Genomic DNA, 21,897 nt, shown 5'->3' with positions numbered 1-21,897 from the left:
AATTCTGGGAGCCTTACTGCAGTAATATAAAATGCTTTCTCTAAATCCTTTGTCTTTATATAACAGAGCACTGTGTCAGGAACATAGAGAAGACATGAGTTGGGGTCAATTCCATTTCAATTAGTCAATTCAGAAAGAAAACCAAATTCAAATTTCAAATGTTCCTAATTGAAAGCATTCAATGGAATTGGAATTTCAGTGTACTTTCTGAATTGACTCATTTAAATGGTATTGACCCCAACCCTGATGTAATGTTTGAATAGCGAGTCGGTGATGACACTGAGGGGCTTCGTTCTAATAGTACTTCACACACCTACTGTACAACACATTATATCCCAATGATCCCCTCAATGAAATACTACAGCACTCTGAGGCCTCTCTCTCTCTGCACAGGTCCTGTCCTGTCCAACACTACCAGAGAAAGAGAAGCTAAAAACACCACATAATAATGCAACTTTGTAAAAACCCACTGCCTCGATGAAAAGGAAAGATTAAATAAAAACACTAGGAATGTCAATGAATCCATTCTACACAGGCAGGCTGGAAACAGACACCCCAAATAGAAACATGTCGGCCAGGAGGATGTTGCTACCTTATCTCACCAGAGGGACGTCCATCTCGGCATCTGAAATTGCACCGTATTCGCTATAGGAAGAAAGTACTGCACTACAGAGTCCTCAGAAAGTATTCACACCCCCTTGACTTTTTCCCACATTTTGTTGTGTTACAAAGTGAGACTAAAATTTATTTCTTTGCCATTTTTTGTCTACAATTTATACAAAATACTCTGTAATGTCAAAGTGGAAGAAAAAATGCTAACATTTGTAATTTTTTAAAATATATATTAAATATAAAACACTAATATATCTTGTAGAAAGAGGAGGGAGGGAAGCGCTACTAAGGTACACAATAGTACATTTTGGTAGATAGAAGGTGCTCTTTGGTAAAAGGGGTAAATTGGTCATCAAAAAGAAAGGAGGACCAAGGCACTCTTCATATAATTAATTAAAATGCATTTACTAATAAAGGCATTTGAATTAATTATATGAAGAGTGCCTTGGTCCTCCTTTCTTTTTGATGACTAATATATCTTGATTAGATAAGTATTTATCCCCTAGTCCTGAGTTAATACATGTCAGAAATACTTTTGGCAGTGATTAAAGAGTTTTTCTGGAGAAGTCTCTAAGAGCTTTTTCACACTTGGATTGGGCAACATTTGCCCATTATTCTTTTCAAAATTCTTCAAGCTCTGTCAAATTGATCACCCAAACATTTTCAGGTCTTGCCATATATTTTCAAACAGATTTATGTCAAAACTGTAATTCAGCCACTCTGGAACATTCACTGTCTTCTTGGTAAGCAACTCCAGTGTAGATTTGGCCTTGTGTTTTAGGTTATTGTCCTGCTGACAGGTGAATTAATCTCCCATTGTCTGGTGAAAATAACCAGGTTTTCCTCTAGGATATTGCCTGTGCTTAGCTCCACTCTTTTTTTATTATGAGTACAAGCATACCCATAACATGATGCAGCCACATCAATACTTAAAATATGAAGAGTGGTACTCAGTAATGTGTTATATTGAATTTGCCCCAAATATACTATTTTGTATTCAGGATAAAAACGTAATTGCTTTGCCAATTTTTTTGTGCAGTTTTACTTTAGTGCCTTGTTGCAAACAGGATGCATGTTTTGGAATATTTTATTCTGTACAGGCTTCCTTTTTTCTCTGTCAATTAGGTTAGAATTGTGGAGTAATTACAATGTTATTGATCCATCCTCAGTTTTCTCCTATCACAACCATTAAACTCTGTTTTAAAGTCACCATTGGCCTCATGGTGACTGAGTTAGGAAGGACAAATGTATTTTTGTAGAGACTGGGTGTATTGACACACCATCCAAAGTGTAATTAATAACTTCACCATGCTCAAAGGGATATTCAAGGTATGTTTTATTTTCATTTTTACCCATCTACCAACAGGTGTTTGAAATTCACTGCTCAACTGAGGGACCTTACAGATAACTGTATATGTGGGGTAAAGAGATGAGGTAGTCATACAAAAAATACTATTGTTATACATAGTAAGTTGCCTGGACTCAGTCTATATGACTTGTTAAGCAAATATTACTCCTGAACTTATTTAGGCTTGCCATAACAAATGGGCTGATTACTTAGAGTAAACTCAAGACATTTCAGCTTTTCATTTTTCATTTATTTATAAATATTTCTAAAAACATTTCCACTTTGACATTATGGGTTATTATGTGTAGATAAGTGACACAAAATCTCAATTGAATCCATTTTAAACTCAGGCTGTAACACAACAAAATGTGGGAAAAGTAAAGGGGTGTGAATACTTTCTGAAGGCACTGTATGTTGGGATTAGGGTGCCATTTCAGACACAGCCTTTGTCACGATATGGCCAGGGAGGGCCAAATAAACTCATTTACTGAACATGCTGGTCTGGGATAATCTCACAGTGATTAACCATGATAGCAGGGAAATCAAAACATGAAGGCAAAAGGGCATACATAAACTGTCTGTCCCATCCAAATGAATCAAGGCTACAAGGAGCTTTGTTGATTACAAGGAGGTCTGGGGCTGGTATAGTGATTTGGTTCGTTTACTTTGAGACAGTTCCATGTGTAGTAGAGGCACCAAATGCTATTGATTTGACATTCTTAATATGTCATGCTGCTGGAGTTGTTGTTGTAGAACTCAGGGCTTTGACCCAAATGGCACCCTATTCCCTACAATGTGCACTACTTTTGACCAGAGCCATATGGACCCCAGTCAAAAATTGCACCGTATAGGGAAAAGGAATATGGCGCCATTTGGGACGCAGCCAGAATGATCCTCAACTGCATCTGGCTAATTCTAATGAAAACAGTACTTCATCATCCGTTGGCCAGCCAAGGGGGGAAATGTGAAGAAGGAGCGCAGCGCAGCACATGTTCAGAAAATTTGATGATGAGACAGTTACAAAGGGAATACACTGCCCCCTTCTGGTTTTGGAGAGAAGTGCAATATTCACAGCATTGTTTGTCTATGACTCAACCAGAGATACTGTACTGTACAGTACAAACCTGAATTAATTTAAGCTAAAGAAGTTATGTGCAGGGATATTATACAGTAATATATACTACTTCAAGGTAATACCACGTTTTTTAAAAGATGCAACGAACGCATGCAATAATATATCGGACGTGGACAGGAGTTATGTTCTTGCACTTAAATGTGCATACATCACTGTATATACTCTTTACTTCAACATAACTAGAGTTGCGTTCAACAAGGGAAATAATTTGCTGACGTTGGCTAACATATTCCATTTGTTTTGTGTTAGCCAACAGTCAGATGATAATGTGCAGTGAACGTAAGTGTGTTTCGGGTCTAAACTGCAGCTAAAAATAATAAAGTGGCCATGTAGACTTTCTACTATATTTAGTAGGAATAGTTAAGTTGTTTTATGTTTGAATATTGTCGCTAAAAAGCCACAGTAATCCTTACAAAAAGTAACTGTTCGATGTTTCACCGAACATATTGGAATGCTCATTCAAATGGTTCAACTGAAATTGTCACTCTGGATGTTTGCTGCAAACAAGCCTGTATTAGATCTCGCCCACCAGCTGGTAGATCAGGACATGGCTTTATCACCATGACAGACAATTCTCTACTCACAACTTTTTGAGGGCTTTGATCATTTGGTTGATGAGTGTCTCTTGAGTCTGTCTCCCGTGACCTTGGTTCCTGTTCACTTCCTGGCTCTCACTGGCCTTCAGCTTCTCAGGGCCGGGAGCGCTGTTGGGAACAATGACAACAGTTATTTTTTACCCCCCTTTTCTCCCCAAATTGCAATCTTCTCTCATCGCTGCAACTCCTCAAGGGCTCGGGAGAGAGTCTTATTTTACCTTTATTTAACTAGGCAAGACAGTAAAGAACTTAAGAACAAATTCTTATTTTCAATGACGGCCCAGGTTAACTTCCTTGTTCAGGGTCAAATCGACAGATTTTTACCTTGTCAGCTCAGGGATTCGATCTTGCAACCTGTCGGTTACTAGTCCAACGCTCTAACCACTAGGCTACCTGAGTCATGCAATGAAGGTCGATGTGTTCTCCGAAACATGACCCACCAAACCACGATCCTTAACACCCACCAACTTAACCCGGACGCCAGCAGCACCAATGTGTAGGAGGAAACACATTTCAACTGACAACACTTAAGTCCTCTCAGGGGAAACGTCACATTGAGCATGTTTACTTTCTGTCAACCAGAGAACGAGACCCCACTGACAAACTCACTTCATTGAACTAGGTTAAGTTAATCATAGTGGCATGTCCTATGTAGACTAATCCTATTAACAGTGCTTGACTTGGGCAGGAGCTCACCGGAGCTGAGTTCCAGCACCTACCATGTTTTGCTGCTTGAGCTCCTGTTCCTATTCTATAATATTAGATAAAAGTATTGTGCCGCTCCTGCACCTAAAATACCGTTCAAAAGTTTGGGGTCACTTAGAAATGTCCTTGTTTTCCTTGAAAACATACATGAAATGAGTTGCAAAATGAATAGGAAATATAGTCAAGATGTTGACAAGGTTATAAATAATGATGTCATTTTAATGTAAATAATAGTGTCCTTCAAACTTTGCTTTCGTCAAAGAATCCTCCAGTTGCAGCAATTATAGCCTTGCAGATCTTTGGCATTCTAGTTGTCAATTTGTTGAGATAATCTGAAGAGATTTAACCCCATGCTTCCTGAAGCACCTCCCACAACTTGGATTGGCTTGATGGGCACACCTTACGTACCATACGGTCAAGCTGCTCCCACAACAGCTCAATAGGGTTGAGATCCGGTGACTGTGCTGGCCACTCCCTTATAGACAGAATACCAGCTGACTGCTTCTTCCCTAAATAGTTCTTGCATAGTTAGGAGCTGTACTTTGGGTCATTATCCTGTTGTAGGAGGAAATTGGCTCCAATTAAGCGCCGTCCACAGGGTATGGCATGGCGTTGCAAAATGGAGTGATAGCCTTCCTTCTTCAAGATCCATTTTACCCTGTACAAATCTCCCACTTTACCACCAAAGCACCCCCAGACCATCCCATTGCCTCCACCATACTTGACAGATGGCATCAAACACTCCTTCAGCATCTTTTCTGCGTCTCTCGAAAGTTCTTCTTTGTGATCGGAACACCTAAAAACTTAGAATAGTCTGTCCATAACACTTTTTAACAATTGTCCTCTGTCCCGTGTCTGTGTTCTTTTGCCTATCTTTTATTTTTATTGGCCAGTCTGAGATATGGCTTTTTGTGGCAACTCTGCCTAGAAGGCCAGCATCCCAGAGTCGCTGAGACTGGTGTTTTGTGGGTACTATTTAATGAAGCTGCCAGTTGAGGACTTGTGAGGTGTCTGTTTCTCAAACTAGACACTCTAATGTACTTGTCCTCTTGCTCAGTTGTGCACCGAGGCCTCCCACTCCTCTTTCTATTCTGGTTAGAGCCCGTTTGCGCTGTTCTGTGAAGGGATCTTCAGTTTCTTGGCAATTTCTCACATGGAATAGCCTTCATTTCTCAGAACAAGTATAGACTGACGGGTTTCAAAAGAAAGTTCTTTGTTTCTGGCCATTTTGAGCCTGTAATCGAACCCACAAATGCTGATGCTCCAGATACTCAACTAGTCTAAAGAAGGCCAGTTTTATTGCTTCTTTAACAGTTTTCAGCTGTGCTAACATAATTGCAAAAGCATTTTCTAATGATCAATTAGTCTTTTAAAATGATAAACTTGGATTAGCTAACACAACGTACCATTGGAACACAGGAGTGATGGTTGCTGATAATGGACCTCTGTACGCCTATGTAGATATTCCATTAGAAATCAGCCGTTTCCAGCTACAATAGTCATTTACAACATTAACAATATCTACACTGTATTTCTGATCAATTTGATGTTATTTTAATGCACAAGAAATGTGCTTTTCTTTCAAAAACAAGGACATTTCGAAGTGACCCCAAACTTTTGAACGGTAGTGTAAATATAAAGAATACTGGCACCCAAAATGAGTACCGGCCCCGGCATTCTCATGGCAAGGCCTTTTCAAGCGGCCTAACCCCGACTGAGAGCGGATCTATATTCACGGCAATTAAAGCTGTGACTCATATGTCACTGCCCACCAGAACACTAATTTCTACAGTAGCTGAAAGTAGTGCTTCCTTTCTTTCCACTGTAACACATTATGTATTACTCAATGCATCTGTCTCTCTGTGAGTGGGTTTGTTGTTGTGTTGTCAAACCATGTTTGATTGACAGGTTTCACTATTGTGCGTCACTCCACTCCAGGGCACTTAGTAAAAACAGCCCACGCTGCTTTTCATTTGTTTACCTTTTTTTTTCTTGCTTAAACGTTTGTCAAAGTTAAAGTAAAATGTTATGAATATATATTTTTTTATATTGTTCTTCTTCCACTATGGAGAGGTCTATTTCTTAAACGTTCTGTGAATTCATTACAGTGCAAAGCAAGATCTACATGCACTTAGCTTTCTGGCTTAGGGAGTGAGTGAGAGCTTTGGCGAAAAGGTCCGCAGCTCGAACTCTGAGCTTAATCAGTTTAATGGATGAGATGGAGAGATCTAATGACCGCCCTCCTTGCATCAGTAAACATTGGAAAGGTATAAAATAGTGGTGCATCTGCACTCTTCACCCCCTCGCCTCTCTCTCTCCATTTGGTTATTTACTACATGGAGAAACAATTTCTTTTTTAACTGGATGCTACTGAAAGCATCCCCCTCTACTTAGGTTCATAAACATGTAGCCTCATAAGACATGGAAAACCTCAATCATTTCTTGCGACACTAGTCTGGCTTTGAAAACAATTAGCTACGAACATCTGCTGGTATCTAGAAAAAGCACAGTGCACAGAAAGGCAGTCATCCCATTTTCTTCCACACAAACTTCTATGGCGGTTTCCCAGACACGGATTAAGCCTAGTCTTGGACTAAAAACTATTTCCGATGAAGATTTCCCATTGAACTTGTCTTTTAGTCCAGGACTAGGCTTAATCTGTGTACGGGAAACCACTCCTACTGTTAAATTGACCATTTTCTTATGTTAACTCTTTATTTAAAATAATGATCCGTGAGAACTGTATGCTGCTATTTGGCTGTCCGTGATTCATTCATAAAAATAGTCTACCCAGAAGAAGACATCGGTTTTGCATAGGGTGTTGTTGTCTAGCTGTAAGATACTTACACTTTGCTATCTGTCTGGAAAGGGTTCTGGGCAACCATTTTCTTTGGCAGGATAAATATATTTCGATAGGAGTTCATGAAATTGTTATGGGCCTCTTCAGTTGATTGGTATCTGTTGCTGTAAAAACAAGTTTATCAAAGGAGTAAAACAACAAACTGATTAAATGTGATGATGTGATTTAGAGTGCAAGAGCTATTCTGAATCCTGATGAATTTTTTAAAAAGTGCCCATGGTAGCCTACAATATTGATATTGTAGGCATCTGTTGGTATTTTAGAAACCACCACATTAAATACAGTCTCCGATGTACACGGTCACTGACTGATATGAATAAACTGAAACTGAAAGAAGATTAATTCATAACAGGTAGAGTAGAGAGTCATAGGCCTACCTGTCTCTGAGTCTAAGCCCGTGGATTCTGCACAAAGCCTTCAAATTACTGTAATCTATCCCCAGGATTTGCTGATCATCTGATGAGAGACATGAATAGAGGTTGGCGTAATAAATGTGACACTCAATAAATCAACAGCAACTTCACTTGGCAGGCAGTTGATCCATTTTTTTGTAGTTAGCTCCGACAATATTTCTTAATAGGTCACCACCAAATTGTTGTAGGAACGACGTGATGCTACACCTACAGTAAGTAGCTAACTAGCTACAAAGTGTAATTTTTGTGCGCACAATGTATCAACATGATACCTCTATGAAGTTAGCTGCCGATGCTAGCATGATGGCTAACTACTGCAACATTGTTTCTCTTTTGACCACCTGAAAGAAGCAAAACATACCCTTGCGCTGCAAACTAGAGGGATGAAGCTGCATTTCACTCGGGATAAAATAATATAATTGGGGTAAAGAAGAGAAAGAAAACGAAATAACAAAATACCCCTGACAACCCACAGCCCAGTGTCCCCCAAGCTTTGAAAAGATACTATGACATGTGTTTGGCTAGTTTCCTCTCGCCATGGTAACACCCTCACAGGTTTGAACAGCCTAGTCTCAGACTAGAACGTAGTAAACGAAAATCTGGTATTATTATGATATGTAACGTTTGGTATGGTTACCTAAAACAGATGCTTACTTAAGGCAACCCAAAGGTTGCGAGTTGGAATATCATCACGGAAAACTTTAGCATTTTAGGTAATTAGCTACTTTGCAACTACGTAGCATGTTAGGAAAACTTTAGCATTTTAGGTAATTAGCTACTTTGCAACTACGTAGCATGTTAGCTAACTCTTCCCCTAAACCTACCCTTAACTCTTTTAGATAATCCTTCCCCAAGCCATAACCGTTTCAGCTAACCCTCTCATAACCATTTAACATAACTCCTAAACTTAACCCTAATCATTGACCCTAACCTCCTAGCTAACGTTAGCCACCTAGCTACGTAGCTAGAATTTGTAACATGTCATACATTTTGAATATTAAAATAAAATAAAATTGTATTTGTCACATGCGCCGAATACAATAGGTGTAGACCTTACAGTGAAATGCTTACTTTACAAGCCCTTAACCAACAATGCTTTAAAAAAGTGTTCAGTAAAAAATTGAAAATAAAAGTAACAAATAATTCAAAAGCAGCAGTAAAATAACAATAGCGAGGCTATATACAGGGGTACCGGTACAGAATCAATGTGCGGGGGCACCGGTTAGTCAAGGTCAAGGTAATTGAGGTAATATGTACATGTTGTACATGTAGGTAGAGTCAAAGTGACTATGCGTAGATAATAAACAGAGAGTAGCAGCAGCGTAAAAGAGGAGTCTGGGTAGCCCTTTGATTAGCTGTTCAGGAGTCTTATAGCTTTGGGGTAGAAGCTGTTAAGTATTTTGGACCTAGACTTGGCACTCCGGTACTGCTTGCCGTGCTGTAGAAGAGCGAATAGTCTATGACTAGGGTGGCTGGAGTCTTTGAACATTTTTAGGACCTTCCTTTGGCACCGCCTGGTATAGAGTTCCTGGATGGCAGGAAGCTTAGCCCCAGTGATGTACTGGGCCGTACACACTACCCTCTGTAGTGCCTTGCGGTCAGAGGCCGAGCAGTTTCTATACCAGGCAGTGATGCAACCAATGCTCTCGGTGGTGCAGCTGTAGAACCTTTTGAAGTCTCCTGAGGGGGAATAGGCTTTGTTGTGTCCTCTTCACGACTGTCTTAATATGTTTGGACCATGATAGTTTGTTGGTGATATGGACACCAAGGAACTTGAAGCTCTCAATGTGCCCCACTGCAGCCCTGCCGATGAGAATTAGGGTGTGCTCGGTCCTCCTTTTCCTGTAGTCCACAATTATCTCCTTTGTCTTGGTCACATTGAGGGAGAGGTTGTTCTCCTGGCACCACACGGCCAGGTCTCTCACCTCTTCCCTATATGCTGTCTCATCATTGTTGGTGACACCGTTATGTCATCAGCAAAATTGATGATGGTGTTGGAGTCGTACATGGCCATGCAGTCATGAGTGAACAGGGAGTACAGGAAGGGACTGAGCACACACCCATGAGGGGCCCCCATGTTGAGGATGTGTTGTCACCTACCCTTACCACCTGGGGGGCGGCCCATCAGGAAGTCCAGGATCCAGTTACAGAGGGAGGTGTTTAGTCCCAGGTTCCTTAGCTTAGTGATGAGCTTTGAGGGCACTATGGTGTTGAACGCTGAACTGTAGTCAATAAATAGCATTCTCACATAGGTGTTCATTTTGTCCAGGTGGGAAAGGGCAGTGTTGAGTGCAATAGAGATTGCATCATCTGTGGATCTGTTGGTGCGGTATGCAAATTAGAGTGGGTCTAGGGTTCTGGGAAAATGGAGTTGATGTGAGCCATGACCAGCCTTTCAAAGCACTTCATGGCTATATGAAGACTACGGGTCGGTAGTCATTTAGGCAGGTTACCTTAGTGTTCTTTGGCACAGGGACTATGGTGGTCTGCCTGAAACATGTTGGTATTACAGACTCAGTCAGGGACAGGTTGAAAATGTCAGTGAAGACACTTGCCAGTTGGTCAGCGCATGCTCGGAGTACACGTCCTGGTAATCTGTCTGACCCTGCGGCCCTGTGAATGTTGACCTGTTTAAAGGTTTTACTTACATCGGCTACGGAGTGCGTGATCACACAGTCGCCCGGAACAGCTGATACTCGCATGCATGCTTCGGTATTACTTGCCTTGAAGCGAGCATAGAGGTAATTTGGCTCGTCTGGTAGTTTCATGTCACTGGGCAGCTCGCGGCTGTGCTTCCCTTTGTCGTCTGTAAAAGTTTGCAAGCCCTGCCAGATCCGACGAGCATCGGAGCCGGGGTGTAGTACGATGATTCAATCTTAGTCCTGTATTGCCGCTTTGTCTGTTTGGTGGTTCGTCGGAGGGCTTAGCAGGATTTCTAATAATCTTCTGGGTTAGAGTTCCGCTCCTTTAGCTAAGTGCAGATATTGCCTGTGATCCATAGCTTCTGGTTGGGGTACGTACGGTCACTGTGTGGACGATGTCATCGATGCACTTATTGATGAAGCCATTGAGGAGTGGTGTACTCCTCAATGGCATCGGAAGAGCCCCGGAACATATTCCAGTCTGTGCTAGCAAAACAGTCCTGTAGCTTAGCATCTGCTTCATCTGACCACTTTCTTATTGACCGAGTCACTGGTGCTTCCTGCTAGTTCGTTTTTGCTTGTAAGCAGGAATCAGGAGGATAGAATTATGGTTAGATTTGTCAAATGGAGGGTGAGGGAGAGCTTTGTACAAGTCTCTGTGTGTGGAGTATTTGTATTTATTATGGATCCCTATGGATCCCTAATTAAGTCAGTTATACAATTTTAAAAACATACATTCATTACAGAATTCAGAACACACTAAGTGTGTGCCCTCAGGCCCATACTCCACTACCACATATCTACAATGCAAAATCCATTTGTACATGTGTGTGTATAGTGTGCATGTGTCTGTGCCTATGTTTGTATTACTTCACAGTTCCCGTTGTTCCATAAGGTGTATTTTTACCTGCTTTTAAAATCTGATTCTACTGCTTGCATCAGTTACCTGATGTGGAATAGAGTTCCATGTATTCATGGCTCTATGTAGGGCTGTGCGCCTCCCATAGTGTGTTCTGGACTTGGGGACTTTGAAGAGACCTCTGGTGGCATGTCTTGTGGGGTATACATGGGTGTCCGAGCTGTGTGCTAGTATTTTAAACAGACAGCTCAGGAATCTACAACTTGTCAACATCTATTATAAAAACAAATAATGAGGAAGTCAATCTGTTCCACTTTGAGCCATGAGAGATTGACATGCATGTCATTAATGTTAGTTCTCTGTGTACTTTTGAGGGCCAGCCGTGCTGCCCTGTTCTGAGCCAACTGCAGTTTTACAAGTTCCTCTTTGTGCCACCTGACCACACAACTGAACAGTAGTCTAGGTGCGACAAAACCAGGGCCCGTAGGACCTGCCTTGTTGATAGTGTTGCTAAGAAGGCAAAGCAGCGCTTTATTGTGGACAAACTTCTCCCCATCTTAGCTACTGTTATATCAATATGTTTTGACCATGACAGTTTACAATCCAGGATAACTCCAAGCAGTTTAGTCACCTCAACTTGCTCAATTTCCACATTATTCATTAGAAAATGTAGTTGAGGTTTAGGGTTTAGTGAATGATTTGTCCCAAATACAATGCTTATAATTTTGGAAATATTTAGGGCTACTTCCTTGCTACCCATTCCGAAACTAACTGCAGCTATTTGTAAGTGTTACAGTCGTTTCAGTTGCTGTAGTAGCTGATGTGTATAGTGTTGAATCATCCGCGTACATAGACACACTCACTGCCTTACCCAAAGCCAGTGGCATGTCGTTAGTAAAGATAGGCCCCTTGCTTTTTTCTCAACAGCTACCATGGGGAATTCCTTCTTCTACCTGGATTATGTTTAAGAGGCTTTCATTAAAGAACACCCACTGTGTTCTGTTAGACAAGTAACTCTTCATCCACATTATAGCAGGGGGTGTAAAGCCATAACATATATGTTTTTCCAGCAGGACAGTATGATCGATAATGTCAAAAGCTGCACTGAAGTCTAACAAGACAGCCCCCACAATAATTTTGTTTGTTTTTCCCTCTGGTTGCACATTTAACATGCTGGTAGAAATGAGGTAAAACGGATTTGAGTTTCCCTGCATTAAAGTCCCTGGCCACTAGGAGCACCGCCTCTGGATGAGTGTTTTCCTGTTTGCTTATGGCCGTATACAGCTCATTGAGTGCGGTCTTAGTGTCAGCATCAGTTTGTGGTGGTATATAGACAGCTTCAAAAAATACAGATATAAACTCTCTTGGTAAATAGTGTGGTCTACAGCTTATGATGAGATACTCTACCTCAGGTGAGCAAAACCTCGAGACTTCTTTAGATTTTGTGCAGCAGCTGCTGTTTATAAATATACATAGACCGCCACCCCTTGTCTTACCAGAGGCCGATGTTCTATCCTGCCGAAACAACATAAACCCACCAGCTGTATGTTATTCATGTCGTTGTTCAGCCACGACTTGGTGAAACATAAGATAACACAGTTTTTAATGTCCCGTTGGTAGGATATATACGTGATCGTAGTTTGTCTATTTTATTTTAGATTGATTGTGCATTTGCTAATAGGACTGAAGGTAAAGGTAGATTACCCTCTCGGCGACGGATCCTTACAAGGTACCCGGACCTTCGTTTACAATACGTCCGTCTCTTTCTCCTGCAAATGACTGGGATGAGGGCCTTTGTCGGGCGCCTGAAGTAAATCTTTCCCGTCTGTCTCGTTGAAGAAAAAGTATTCCTCCAGTATGGGGTGAGTAATCACTGTCCTGTTATCTAGAAGCTCTTTTTCGGTCATAAGACACGGTGGCAGAAACATTATGTACAAAATAAGTTACAAATATCGCGAAAAAACATACACAATAGCACAATTGGTTACAGGATAGTAAAACGGCATCCATGTTGGATGTCAACAAATTAATACATACCATACGAAACGTACCCTATCATACTAAAAGTAGTCTCTCGGATTTACATACAGAATAATATGAAATGCTCTGAGACCAAGTTGCAGCGAACCTTAGGTATTTTTCTTAAAACTGCATTGTTGGTTAAGGGCTTGTAAGTAAGCATTTCACTGTAAGGTCTACAGCTGTTGTATTTGGTGCATGTAACAAATACAGTTTGATTTGATTTGACCTCAGCAGTATTTTATGGCAGGTTCTTAGTTCTGGAACCAAACAGTGCATCAAAATTCAGTTGAGATGCTTGAACATGGAAGAAAACCCTGCATCCCTTCTAAAACTAAATGCAAAACAATGGCACATTTTATAATAGGCCTACTAAAGTATCTTACATTACACTTACTGGTCTATGCAGAAGGCAAATAGTTGCCTATAAATTGTGGGCATACTGTTGGCAGTAACTTGGTTTGAACTTTAAAAGATTTCTTCACTGTAGCATGTTGTATTTGTTTACCTGCGTCACATTCACCTAGGAGACACTAAAGTAATCCCCTCATTGGCAAGTATAGCTTGTGGCTTGTGTGGTTTAATTAAGTAAGTGATATCTAAGTTTATGGGCCAATTGACCCACCGAGCTCCAGTATGCCTGTCTGCCAGTTCTTTATTTACTCTACTGAATGCCTGCCTGGCTGTGGACTATGTAATTGATGGTTCACAAGAAGAATGGACATTATCATAGCTGTGGGAAGTAGGGGTGCTGAGGGTGCTGCAGCACGCCCTGAAAAAATCAGAATTAATAAAAAATACAAAAATTCACAAAAGTATTGCACTGGGTGTTTACTAGTAATTTATTAGTGGGTCAATATAGCAGTTTGTAGCGTGGGCGCAAAACAAATTCTGCATATATCATATCGTAGCCAATAGATATAGGCATAATAACTTAACCTCTGATGAAATACTCTGGAACAACTTCTTGAATCTGGCAGATAGTCTGTACTGTACTTTCAGTGTTCAGAGATTATCCTGAACCCCCCCCCCCCTCGGTGGTGACTTACAAAGCCAATTTGTTCTCATTATGATAGCTGGCATTGGACTTACACACCCTGCCAGGCCGGCCCCTAAAGTGGGGGCTGCTTGCCTCAGAGGGGGGTATTAGTGTTCTGTATTAGTGGGTCTAACAGCATCAGAGGCCTAATTCTATCAGAGGTCCGCAGGTTATGGGGACAGCAACCTAGAGGACTGTATAGCTGAGCATGACATAGAGAGACAGAGAGAGAAGAGAACAGAAGGGAAAGGCTTGGAGGGGAACTCACTACCACCACCTCTGTCCACAGCAGAGTCTGTTGGCTACCCAGCTATACAGCCATGTTTGGCAAATTGAAGAGGATGTTTATCCCCCAACCCCCAGCAGCCCCGGTCTCCGCTCCAGCCCCGGCCTCTGCCTCAGCCGCGGTCCCAGCCCCAGCCCCGGTCTCTGCTCCAGCCCCGGCCTCTGCCTCAGCCGCGGCCCCTGCTCCAGCCCCGGCCCCTATTCCAGCCCCGGCCACAGCCCCAGCTCCTGCACCTGCTAAGGTAAGATACCACTGGTTCATCCCAATACTGTAGCAGCATTAGGCTGATCCACTGTGTTATGTGCAGCATACTAACAACATATTGTAGGCTAGTGAAGCTGAATGATTATCCCTGTCCTCCAATGATGCTTGGACAAAGTAATGCTTATGTTAATAATGGTTATCATAAAATACATTTGTGCAATATTTTTTATCCTGTCTTTTTCATTTCTGTTTTCTCGTCACATTTTGTAAGGACCAACAATGTCTAACATTCAGAAATATCAAGCAACTTCATTTTGCATTATCATGTTTTTGCTATGAGATTTGCACTCTGGATTCCAACGCTTTACTTGTAGCAATCAATTCTTCTCCATTCTCCATGTGCTTCTATTCTTCAGGCAAAAAAACTATTGAATCATGATTGTTGTTTTTTTCTTTCATTTGTCCCATATCAGTTGTTCATTACTTAAAGGCACGTTCAAATTCATTGCATTATGATTAGACCTTAATTTGAAACTGTCTATCACGAGTAGTGTTTTGTTGCTGAATGGTAGATCTACTCCCTCTGTGGGAAATTGTCTCCTAAATTAAAATGTCCTCTAATCACAATGACTTGAATAATGAAGATGAGAGTTTGACTTTGAGGCAATGTTACTCATCTCAGCAGGAACATAAGCCTGCAGATAAAGAAAATGGGGCCAAGAAAGAGGATAAACCAGCAGGTAAAGAGTCTTGACTGTTGGCTCATTCCCGCTGCTTCTCATTGCTTAGAGCTAGCTCCTGAATGTTTTGGATCATTTTTATGCTTGATTAAATATAGTTTGAGCTTTTCTACTGTCCTTGTAAGGCAAGCCGTTACTGACAAGGTACAAGCAAACAAAAACACAACTTATTTCAAAATGTTGGTTGTTGTCCTGTATGTTTTACTTTACTGTGAGGCTGAGGTGGGGGCATGTCTTGGCTGGTTAGCTATTGTAGTTGGATATAGACAGCTCAACTGTCTGCTTATACTTTAAGTGGAGCAGCGAGGTGAGCAAGAAGTTAAAGCTATGCAGGTCAATGGTCACATTGGTTCATCTGCATTAATGCATTAGCGTCCAGTCTGTTACTGTAGCAGATGGCCAAGATTCACAAGACTGGTCACAGAGAAGGCCCCCCCCCCATGTCCCCCATCTCCTTTCTGTTGTGACCATGCAGGAAACCATGCAGGAAACATACACCTCAACATTTCATGTCTAGATGTTTCTGTGGCAGATTAAATAGTTGATAGTTATTTTATGGATTTCTCTTATTAAACAAAGACATCAGAATGCCTCTTAGACCTGGTATATATTGTTTGTTTCTCTATTTTTTCCTTGTACATCTTGATTGAAACTGCCATCCCGCCGGTCTTCGCAGAGCCTGCACATAACCCAGCCCCGGCTTTAGTCACTTCCCCAGCATCTGCTGTGGCTCCAGCTGCAGCCCCAGCCGCTACCCCAGCCCTGGCCACTGCCCCAGCATCTGCTGCGGCTCCAGCTGCAGCCCCAGCCGCTACCCCAGCCCCGGCCACTGCCCCAGCATCTGCTGCGGCTCCAGCTGCAGCCCCAGCCGCTACCCCAGCCAACCCTGGCCAGGAGGAAGCAGAGGGGTAAGTGCAGTACCTTGTGTTCATTCTCCATTAGTCTCTCCCAACATTTATAGCTTGAGATTTGGTTATGGCTTTGGTAACTCTCCATAGAAGGCTCTCTTCAACTTCCAACACTGGCATTTACTTACAGTATGTATAGTAAATATTGATAACACCCTTAAGGAGAAGAGTGTGAGTGAAAGTAACCTACTCACCTTCTCTTGAACCACACAATGGGAGGTTGACCGAATTTGAACCCCTTCCAAAATGGCCACCTCCCAAGAGATCTTAACACCAAATCAGTATCAAATTAATAATCTAATCAAGGCTGACACAGAGAGTGGAGAAGATCTCTCAGTCCGTGTAAGAGACAAACACAGGCGTGATCTATAGGATCTATATCCCACAGCAAAGAAACATGCAGATTAAAGGAGAGAGAGAGGAGCTGAAACGAGATAAGAAGATTAGCTGATCGAAGCTCACTGGAGCTGCTTATGGTTAGCGAGGCTATGAAACAAAAAAAATGAAAACAAATCCAGTATTAACGTCATGGCGATCCCTTTAGCCAAGGGGATCCCTTTAGTCATGTTGATGCAACTGCAGTTTGACTGTTCGTCAGTAGCTGAACAAATTAATTTGTAGTTCTAGCCTACACTGTGTGATGACTGAGTGTGTTTTTGCAGAAAATTAAGGCCTATATAAAAATAGATATGGAACATTTGGCTACAGGGGCAGTAGAACAGTATGAATAGAGTTATGGTAAAAAAATAAAAAATAATACCATGGCTTTGCACACCAATATTGCTTGTTAAAGGGTAATCCACTCAAAAACTATCTTTTGGTATTTTTTCATTATACCACTGTTCAGTCCTAAAATGTTTTGCATGTCAGGAGTCAAGTTTTCAAGAAATTGGACTTTCAAGAAGCATGTGGCGGTGACACTTGGTTCTTGAAAGTCCAATATCTTGAAAACTTGACTGCTGACACACAAAACATGTTGGGACTGTATCAACAGTGGACAAAGGAAAAATAACAAAATATCAGTTTTGGGTGTCATTTCACTTTAAAGCCAAACCCAAAATGTTGCATTTTATACTGATCAAAAATATAAAAACACAACAAGAGATCGCTATGTGCACAGGTAAGTTCAGGGATATTGTGTCTGCGTACTGAAACAGGTAAGTTCAGGGATATTGTCTCTGCGTATTGAAACAGGTCAGATCAGGGATATTGCCTCTGCGTATTGAAAAAGGTTAAATCAGGGAAATTGTCTCTGCGTATTGAAACAGGTAAGATCAGGGATATTGTCTCTGTGTATTGAAACATGTCAGATCGGGGATATTGTCTCTGTGTATTGAAACATGTCAGATCAGGGATATTGTCTCTGTGTATTGAAACATGTCAGTTCAGGGATATTGTCTCTGTGTATTGAAACATGTCAGATCAGGGATATTGCCTCTGCGTATTGAAACAGGTAAGATCAGGGATATTGTCTCTGTGTATTGAAACATGTCAGATCGGGGATATTGTCTCTGTGTATTGAAACATGTCAGATTAGGGATATTGCCTCTGCGTATTGAAAAAGGTTAGATCAGGGAAATTGTCTCTGCGTATTGAAACAGGTAAGATCAGGGATATTGTCTCTGTGTATTGAAACATGTCAGATCGGGGATATTGTCTCTGTGTATTGAAACATGTCAGATCAGGGATATTGCCTCTGCGTATTGAAACAGGTCAGATCAGGGAAATTGTCTCTGCGTATTGAAACAGGTAAGATCAGGGATATTGTCTCTGCGTATTGAAACAGGTCAGATCAGGGAAATTGTCTCTGCGTATTGAAACAGGTCAGATCAGGGAAATTGTCTCTGCGTATTGAAACAGGTCAGATCAGGGATATTGCCTCTGCGTATTGAAACAGGTCAGATCAGGGAAATTGTCTCTGCGTATTGAAACAGGTAAGATCGGGGATATTGTCTCTGTGTATTGAAACAGGTCAGATCAGGGAAATTGTCTCTGTGTATTGAAACATGTCAGATCGGGGATATTGTCTCTGCGTATTGAAACAGGTAAGATCAGGGATATTATCTATGTGTATTGAAACAGCTCAGATCAGGGATATGGTCTCTGTGAATTGAAACAGGTCAAATCAGGGATATTGTCTCTGCGTAATGAAACAGGTTGGTATTGTGGTGAAATGGAAGAGGAAAGACTATATAATTATTGTGACCACGAAGAAATAGAGAATGAAACTAATGTTATCCTCTATTGCCCTTTCTACCATGATATACACTTGCTCTTATTCCAGAAAGCACACAAGATATACCCTGGCATTATGTGGCGTCTCCCATATGAATCTTCTCTTTGTGTCAGACAGACTGGGTTCAAGTGACTTCTGTTTCTTTTTTCTGTATTTATTGGTCTGTATATGGTATGTATGTATTTACAGTGGGGAGAACAAGTATTTGATAACCTGCAAAATTGGCAGTGTTTCCTACTTACAAAGCATGTAGAGGTCTGTAATTTTTATCATAGGTACACTTCAACTGTGAGAGACGGAATCTAAGAGAAAATTCCAGAAAATCACATTGTATGATTTTTAAGTAATAAATTAGCATTTTATTGCATGACATAAGTATTTTATCACCTACCAACCAGTAAGAATTCCGTCTCTCACAGACCTGTTAGTTTTTCTTTAAGAAGCCCTCCTGTTCTCCACTCATTACCTGTATTAACTGCACCTGTTTGAACTCGTTACCTGTATAAAAGACACCTGTCCACACACTGAATCAAACAGACTCCAACCTCTCCACAATGGCCAAGACCAGAGAGCTGTGTAAGGACATCAGGGTTAAAATTGTAGACCTGCACAAGGCTGGGATGGGCTACAGGACAATAGGCAAGCAGCTTGGTGAGAAAGCAACAACTGTTGGCGCAATTATTAGAAAATGGAAGAAGTTCAAGATGACGGTCAATCACTCTCGGTCTGGGGCTCCATGCAAGATCTCACCTTGTGGGGCATCAATGATCATGAGGAAGGTGAGGGATCAGCCCAGAACTACACGGCGGGACCTGGTCAATGACCTGAAGAGAGCTGGGACCACAGTCTCAAAGAAAACCATTAGTAACAAACTACGCCGTCATGGATTAAAATCCTGCAGCGCATGCAAGGTCCCCCTGCTCAAGCCAGCGCATGTCCAGGCCCATCTGAAGTTTGCCAATGACCATCTGGATGATCCAGAGGAGGAATGGGAGAAGGTCATGTGGTCTGATGAGACAAAAATAGAGCTTTTTGGTCTAAACTCCACTCGCCGTCTTTGGAGGAAGAAGAAGGATGAGTACAACCCCAAGAACACCATCCCTACCATGAAGCATGGAGGTGGAAACATCATTCTTTGGGGATGCTTTTCTGCAAAGGGGACAGGACGACTGCACCGTATTGAGGGGAGGATGGATGGGGCCATGTATCTCGAGATCTTGGCCAACAACCTCCTTCCCTCAGTAAGAGCATTGAAGATGGGTCGTGGCTGGGTCTTCCAGCATGACAACAACCCGAAACACACAGCCAGAGCAACTAAGGAGTGGCTCCGTAAGAAGCATCTCAAGGTCCTTGAGTGGCCTAGCCAGTCTCCAGACCTGAACCCAATAGAAAATCTTTGGAGGGAGCTGAAAGTCCGTATTGCCCAGCGAGGTCTGTATGGGGTCTGTATGGAGGAGTGGGCCAAAATCCCTGCTGCAGTGTGTGCAAACCTGGTCAAGAACTACAGGAAACGTATGATCTCTGTAATTGCAAACAAAGGTTTCTGTACCAATTATTAAGTTCTGCTTTTCTGATGTATCAAATACTTATGTCATGCAATATAATGCAAATTAATTACTTAAAAATCATACATGTGATTTTCTGGATTTTTGTTTTAGATTCCGTCTCTCATAGTTGAAGTGTACCTATGATAAAAATTACAGACCTCTACATGCTTTGTAAGTAGGAAAACCTGCAAATATTGGCAGTGTATCAAATATTTGATCTCCACACTGTATGTATGTATGTATGTATGTATGTATGTATGTATGTATGTATGAATGTACTGTATTGACTGTTTGTATATTATTGTACTGCTCTAGGGATGTAGTTATTGTTTGGATAACCATATTTACTCTTATGTATTGATGTATTGTATTTTTCTGTAATGCAGCGAATGCCAGGAGGAAAAATGATCATTTAATTCCCATAGTGAATCATTGTAATGTTTGTTCATGTGTCAATGAATCCCTTAAGGGATGGGTTGCCAATTGTTGATTTGACACGAAAATAAAATGTCCTTCATTTATTCATTCATGCAACAATTCCAGCCGCACCAATGTGTCGGAGGAAACACCTTACACCTGGCGACCGTGTCAGCGTGCACTGTGCCCGGCCCGCCACAGGAGTTGCTAGTGCGCGATGAGACAAGGATATCCCTGCCGGCTAAACCCTCCCTAACCCGGACGACGCTGGGCCAATTGTGTGCCGCCCCATAGGCCTCCCGGTCGCGGCCGGCTGCTACAGAGCCTGGGCTCGAACCCAGAATCTCTAGTGGCACTAGTGCCTTAGAGGACTGCGCCACTCGGAAGGCCCAGAACTGGGACATTTTCAGCTTCTAGGAATTATGTACATATCCTTGTGACATGGGGCTGTGCATTATCATGCTGAAACATGAGGTGATGGTGTAAGATGAATGGCATGATAATGGGCATCAGGATCTCATCACGATATCTCTGTACATTCAAATTGCCATCAATATAATGCCATTGTGTTTGTTGTCCGTAGCTTATACCTGCCCATACCCTAACCCAGGGGTGGGCAACCTTTTGGCTCAATGGCCACATTGAGTTTTTGAAACCAAGTGAAGGGAGACATACTATATGCGTGACAAAACATGTGAAGCGTTTATTCATTTGCAAATTGACACGGAACTACTAGTGTACTGTAGGTGTACAAATGCTTGCGGAACAATGATACCCTTGCACCATCACTACCCTTGTTTTTTGTGAACAGATTTCACAACATTGATATAATTTATAACTACAAAGACACAGTCAAAAACACACACAGATCCTGCATCTCTACCCTTGTAAAGTACAATCTTAAGTCACAATATGCAAACTTAAAAATGGATATACTGTACATTTCATGACTGGAGACATGCAACATGTAATAGCAGATGTGTAAAAAAAAAAAACTATTCTCAAATTTGAGTGAAACATATGGTAAGGACATCCGTTTCATTTAGAAGGGTCTGTTTTTTAAAGCATATTAAGGCACAATTCTTATCTCCATCGTGAGCCATATTTACAGTTATCCAATCACCTCAGCCCAAATCTGACTGATTAGTTATTACCTGTATCCAAGTGCATTGCTGGATCATTCTCACTACATAACCATCACCATGAAAAAGCATAATCCTTGTCTGCCTACCCCGGTCACGGTTATTCCAGTCTTAATATGAACAATGGGTCTGGTCACCTCTCTTGGCATTGGCATCAAAGTCTGGTGTCATCATTGATGTAGAGATTCT

At 41.6% G+C, this 21,897-nt stretch overlaps 1 protein-coding gene across 1 annotated transcript in view; it reads right to left on the bottom strand.

Annotated features, from left to right (window-relative positions):
- The window catches only part of cnbd1 (cyclic nucleotide binding domain containing 1), a 63,064-nt gene extending 54,898 nt beyond the window's left edge, over nt 1–8,166 (bottom strand). Inside the window, exons 1-4 of the mRNA XM_020509124.2 lie at nt 8,031–8,166; nt 7,634–7,712; nt 7,244–7,360; nt 3,680–3,799 (exon numbers count right to left, since the gene is read on the bottom strand). Coding sequence (XP_020364713.1) covers nt 3,680–3,799; nt 7,244–7,360; nt 7,634–7,712; nt 8,031–8,064 — 350 coding nt within the window. The 5' untranslated portion in view covers nt 8,065–8,166. The remainder of the gene's footprint in view (nt 1–3,679; nt 3,800–7,243; nt 7,361–7,633; nt 7,713–8,030) is intronic.
- Between the last annotated feature and the right edge of the window lie 13,731 nt (nt 8,167–21,897).

Source organism: Oncorhynchus kisutch, linkage group LG18, assembly GCF_002021735.2.
Source record: "Oncorhynchus kisutch isolate 150728-3 linkage group LG18, Okis_V2, whole genome shotgun sequence".
In the NCBI taxonomy this organism is placed as follows: domain Eukaryota; kingdom Metazoa; phylum Chordata; class Actinopteri; order Salmoniformes; family Salmonidae; genus Oncorhynchus; species Oncorhynchus kisutch.
This window is presented reverse-complemented; position numbering and strand designations above follow the sequence as displayed.